This window comes from Mytilus trossulus, chromosome 5 (assembly GCF_036588685.1).
Source record: "Mytilus trossulus isolate FHL-02 chromosome 5, PNRI_Mtr1.1.1.hap1, whole genome shotgun sequence".
Taxonomy (NCBI): domain Eukaryota; kingdom Metazoa; phylum Mollusca; class Bivalvia; order Mytilida; family Mytilidae; genus Mytilus; species Mytilus trossulus.
The window spans coordinates 9,589,220-9,594,695 of NC_086377.1; the positions used below are offsets into that span (position 1 = coordinate 9,589,220).

The window sequence follows — 5,476 nt, forward strand, 5'->3', positions numbered from 1 at the left end:
ATGCATTTTAAACGGATTAGCATATTTGAGTTCGTGTGTTAATACGAGTTTTTTTTATTGTTGCCTTAAATAAATATTGAGTGTTCATCGATAATGAAATATTAAATTTACAATTTTAACAAAAAAATTGTTGTTGAATAAATAAAAGAAAACATTTTGTTTTTATTTATTTGTAAAGATAAAATAAAAAGTGTATACATTATTATCTAGTATCTCATATCCTCACATTGCCTTTTGAAACATTTGCACGAGGTAGCTGCAACATTTTAAAGCTAGAACTGTTGTTCTGGAACTTCTGCAGTAAGCCTTGCTCATAATAGCCTTTGTCTCTTTCCATGGTCATTTTTATATCACATTGTCATCCTTAAACCCTGAACCACTGTGTAATTACATTTCATGCATTTTGTTATAAAATATCACTTTCTGGCATGTATTTTCTATTTAAGTATCAAGTTATCCAGTTGTAAACAACTAATAAAAGGAAGTACTCTTTCTTTTCTTAAATAATAGAAAAATGAAAATAAAACATTTACCCTTAAAACATGGAAGAAGATGTTGAATTTATCGCAATGCAGCTGGGGATTGTGTAACGTTAATTTCTATTTTTCAAATATATCGATCATGTCCTGTAACTCATCAGTGAACCTTTGCATCTCTAACCGTGCAGATAATTCCACTCGCTGTTGTACAGATTTGTGTGTTTTATTACAAATGATACGGTATATTTTGGATTAGTTTCGTGAAGCGGATTAATAGTCTTTAATTGATAAGTACAAATTAGATAAATTAATATAGATGACGTACATAGCTGTAGACAGTATATATTTAATTCGATAATATCTAGCAATCTTAACTAATTTAAATAACTTCACATCGGATTTATTGATCAAATTATTATTGTATACATAGTTTATCTGTGGACTAATCAGGGTTTCTGTCACTAATTTAAAGCAACACGCACCATTGTGACATTTAATAAAATACATCATTTGTTTGAGTAGTATGGTTGACAAACAACTTTAGTTGAATTTGACACTGTTTAATATTTGCTTACAAAGCCTTACAGATGCTTCATAATAGATAAAGATACTATTAAATAAATAAGTTATTCCCAACATCTCTAGCTATTTCACATACAGCCCGTAACAGAGAAGTGATCGAATTGGTGTTTCTTTACCGTCAAAATTAGCTACGTTATCGACAAACTTAATTGAGTAGTGACCGAACTTTTTGTACTTTAACGTTAAAAAGATTGACAATGCTGACAAACTTTCATATGTCGATAATCAAGTTTAATACCGATAATATTGAAAATATTTCTAATAATATGAAACAAAATATTTCCATGCATCATTTCGATTGGGCGAAAAGTAGTCATTTCTTTAAAGTCAGAACAGAAAAAAACAGGTTTATGGAAGGACGTCTTGATAGTATTATTTCCTTTACAATTCTACCAAAAACTTAAAGAAATATACTGGTAAACAATTAAAAAGGTGTTTGATAGGAATGATGTCCTTTATTATGTGTGATGGATTTGAATTCAATCAATAACTTTGAAATGTTTTCTCATATGTATACACAAAAGGGAGGACTGGTATTTGTACTTCTGTTAGAATATGTCTTCGTCCGTTGCACATGCCAAACTTTTTTCTAGTATAGTTTAAACGGGAAAATTTTGTTGAGATTTTTTTTAATATGACAAAATAACTAGTAAAACTATTTCTTGCAATGGCACACACAGAGAATATTTTTTTAGTAAAAATCAGTAAAAATAATTTCTCAAATATATACCATGATCAAAACCTAACAGTTTTTATCAGTGTAAAAATAAAATTCGTCCTCAAAACTGCGCTTGCTGTCATTTTAATGGATCATGCAACATTTCACCTATTACCCATAAACAACATAGGTTCTCAATTACTAAAGAAAGTTCTATAAGATAGTTTCAAATCAGAGCAAGCATATTAACTTCCTTATATACAGTCGAATTTGTCTATAGGTTACACAAAGCAAGTTCTTGAAACGTTTGTATCAGTGAAAACATTTTTCTTTGACCTTAAAAACGGATTTCCTAACCGTTCGCTTATAATATTCCGTATTTCTGATTTTTTGTTCAATAACGTAAATTATACGACTTTTTTTATGACTACGTGAACTTGTTCCATTTATTTTTGCTGGTCTTTAGGAAGACAATTTACAATTTATAGTGAACGGAGGCACTTATACATAACCTTATAATTCTGTTTGGAAACAAAAATAAATTCCCAATATATAAATATACATGTATGAATATACATGTATTATATGCCGCGTACATGGATTGATTTTGTAGATATAACTACCGCAAAGAAAAAGTATCATGGATTTCCAGGCTTTCATATTCAAGGCTTTGAATTCTACCCTTGTTGAATACCTGTGGAGGTCTCTACAGTTCCTTTAAACATCATTTTTTTTTGTAAATTAAGTGCCGTCTCCCTGAAAATGCTAACATTTAAGTCATATCTTTTCATTTTCATATTTGTTTCCCTGTTTGTCTCTGTTGTCTTGATTGTTGGAACGATTAGTGGTATCTAACAATTATTTACGAAACCTTTCTGAGAATTATGAATATTTCTTCTCTGTCAGATATGGATTATTACCAATGATAAAATGAAATGCCGTACATCACATCTTATAGAGGTTTAAATTTCAAATATTCGTCAATAACTTAAGATGAAGGGCAATTTTCAAATGTTAAAGGGTACATTTGTATTTTTTGCTTCGATATGAAAGAAATTTATTTCAGTTTTTTCTGTGACAAAGTACAAGCATAACCGTACGATTACCTATAGTTGTTAATGTTTGTGTCATTTGGGTCTTTTTGTGGATAGTTTTCTCCTTGGCAATAATACCACATCTTCTTTTTTATATGTTGGTATTGCAACAATGTATGATTGACATAATCCCAGGGACATAATTAATAGATAGGTATGAACAAGAAAAGATATGGGGTATTCTGTATCAGACGAAAGAAAAACTATTACCGTGTTGAATCCCATTAATATTCACAGTGCAAGCAGTGTATAATAAGTAGTCGGTGATTTCTAAAATTAAATGAACCTTGATAAATAATTCTTTATACTAGTAACAACTTTCAAAGAAACAATGTATAAACTACAGCATGTACAGTGCAATTCGTTCTTGTTGTATGTAAACGTAAGCTATATTTGCCTTTTCATGGAAACGAAAGTAAAGAGATTATAGACGATATAAAGAAGAAAACTTCGACCTAAACAATGAAAACTTACACATTGGACATGAAATATTTAGTCGATGAAGAAAATTAAATTATGTCACTTCTGAAAAAAGTTTGTCGATAACGTAACTTATTCTGACGGTGAAGAAACGCGAATTCGATCACTTCTCTGTTACGGGTTGTATTTATCAAAATGTCATACTTATTGGCAAAATATATTTTGGCGATTAAGGTTCGTCCGCCTAGATAAGCGACACCAAATAGCACCATGAATCTGAGATTGCGAATATTACGGAATGTTTAGGATCTGATACAAATTCTTATGTTGTACTGTTATACCACTTTCCCAGGTTAGGGGGATGGTTAGGATCCCGCTTACATGTTAAACCTCGACACATTATTTATGTTTGTGCCTGTCCCAGGTCAGGAGCGTGTAATTCAGTGGTTGTCGTTTGTTTATGTGCTCCATATTTTTGTTTTCTCATTTTTTTTACATAAATAAGGCCGTCAGTTTCCTCGTTTGAATTATTTTACATTGTGTTATCGGGGCCTTTTATAGCTGACTATGCGGTATGGGCCTTGCTCATTGTTGAAGGCCGTACGGTGACCTATAATTGTAATTGTCTGTGTCATTTTGGTCTTTTATTTATAGTTGTCTAATTGGCAAGCATACCTCATCTTCTTTTTTATACTTACCGATATACAATTTTCTCAAAAATATATGCCAATGTATACGTTAATAATTCTTTTTTGAATGATTGATTGATTTGTAAAATGCTTTATGCCGCATATGCACAAATAGGCTATAACGTGGCGAGAGCTTATTCCAAGTTTTTGATTATAATTTAATGTCTATTTTAAAAATAGGACAGAAGGTCCTTCAATAAACTATATTTGAAGTCCAAAGCAAATTGTTTATTTACAAATAAAATTCAACACTCAGATGTTCACATAATAGTTTGTTACTTTATCTGTTATGTCTAACTATGCGTTGCCATATATCGTTATAACATACACACACCAGTCAATAACACAAGTCAAACAATATTAGTATCTTTAAATCAGAACATTGATCAATAATACAATAGGCATTTAAATGATTATTGTATGTAAATGTTAATTCCATATCCAAACTATTATTAAGTTTGATGTTTTACAGCGTTACATTTAAATACAAAGCGTACACATATATTCGTCATTTATTTATTTAGATAGTAGTGTTGACAATTGGTTCCTGTGTATTATACATCGAACACGATGAGTAGCAACAAGGCACAGGCAGCATCTAAAACATGTGAGATATGTGTTAGTGCCTCTGGATCTCATTACTGTTTAGAGTGTGAACAGTACTTTTGTGACAATTGTAAAGGCTTTCATAAACGGCAGAGCGTGACAAAGAACCACCAGTTTCAGTCTTCCTCTGATGTTATACCGGAAGTTAAATCGAAATGTAAAGACCACAATGAAGACGTAAGCTTTGTATGTAATACCTGTAATACAGCAGTATGCAGCAGTTGTGTCACCGGCAGTCACTTAGGGCATGCCTTTTCCAAACTTCTAGACAGCATATCACAGCTGAAGGAGACGAATACAACAGACCTGCGTAGTAAGGTACATGAGACAACCCAAAACATGAAGCAGATAGAAAAAGGTATAAAGGCATTTGATGTGAAGGTGGAAGGAATAGTCAAAGCTATTACAGAAGAAGGTACAAAGATAAAGACCATGGTTGATAAATGTATCTCAGAGAAGATTGCATCGGTCAAGGATCACTCCAGGAAGGAAAGGGACAAACTAACAAAGCTATTGGAAGATACTCAAATGGATTTGAAGGCAGGACGGGACTTAGACAAGAAAATGAATGAACTCAACAAGACACGAAACGATGGAAAATTGTTACAGTCTTTACAGAAGCTTACAGATGACATCGCAAAGCTGACGGTAAAGCCTATACCTGAATTTCCTAACCTACATTATACTGCTAAGTCTGCAACAGATAACGACGTTAAACAGCTGTTTGGTAACTACATAATCAGGTAATTCTACTAAAAATAACTGAGCATTTTATAGTCGTAATTCATTTTTTAATATAACTGTTCCGGACCATATGAGTATTTGGACCATACGCGTATGGTCATGACCATATGGGTATATACTCATATTGTCCGGAACATAACCATAGTATCTTTAAAGGAGCACTAGCTACGATATATATAAAAAAATTAAGTATATATTTTTTTA

The 5,476-nt window shown here is 31.8% G+C and overlaps 1 protein-coding gene across 1 annotated transcript; it reads left to right on the forward strand.

The window, feature by feature from the left end:
- Positions 1–4,492: 4,492 nt before the first annotated feature.
- On the forward strand, positions 4,493–5,275 carry LOC134717573 (E3 ubiquitin-protein ligase TRIM71-like). The gene has a single exon (XM_063580065.1). It carries the CDS (start codon positions 4,493–4,495, stop codon positions 5,273–5,275), a length of 783 nt encoding a protein of 260 aa, XP_063436135.1.
- Positions 5,276–5,476: the final 201 nt, after the last annotated feature.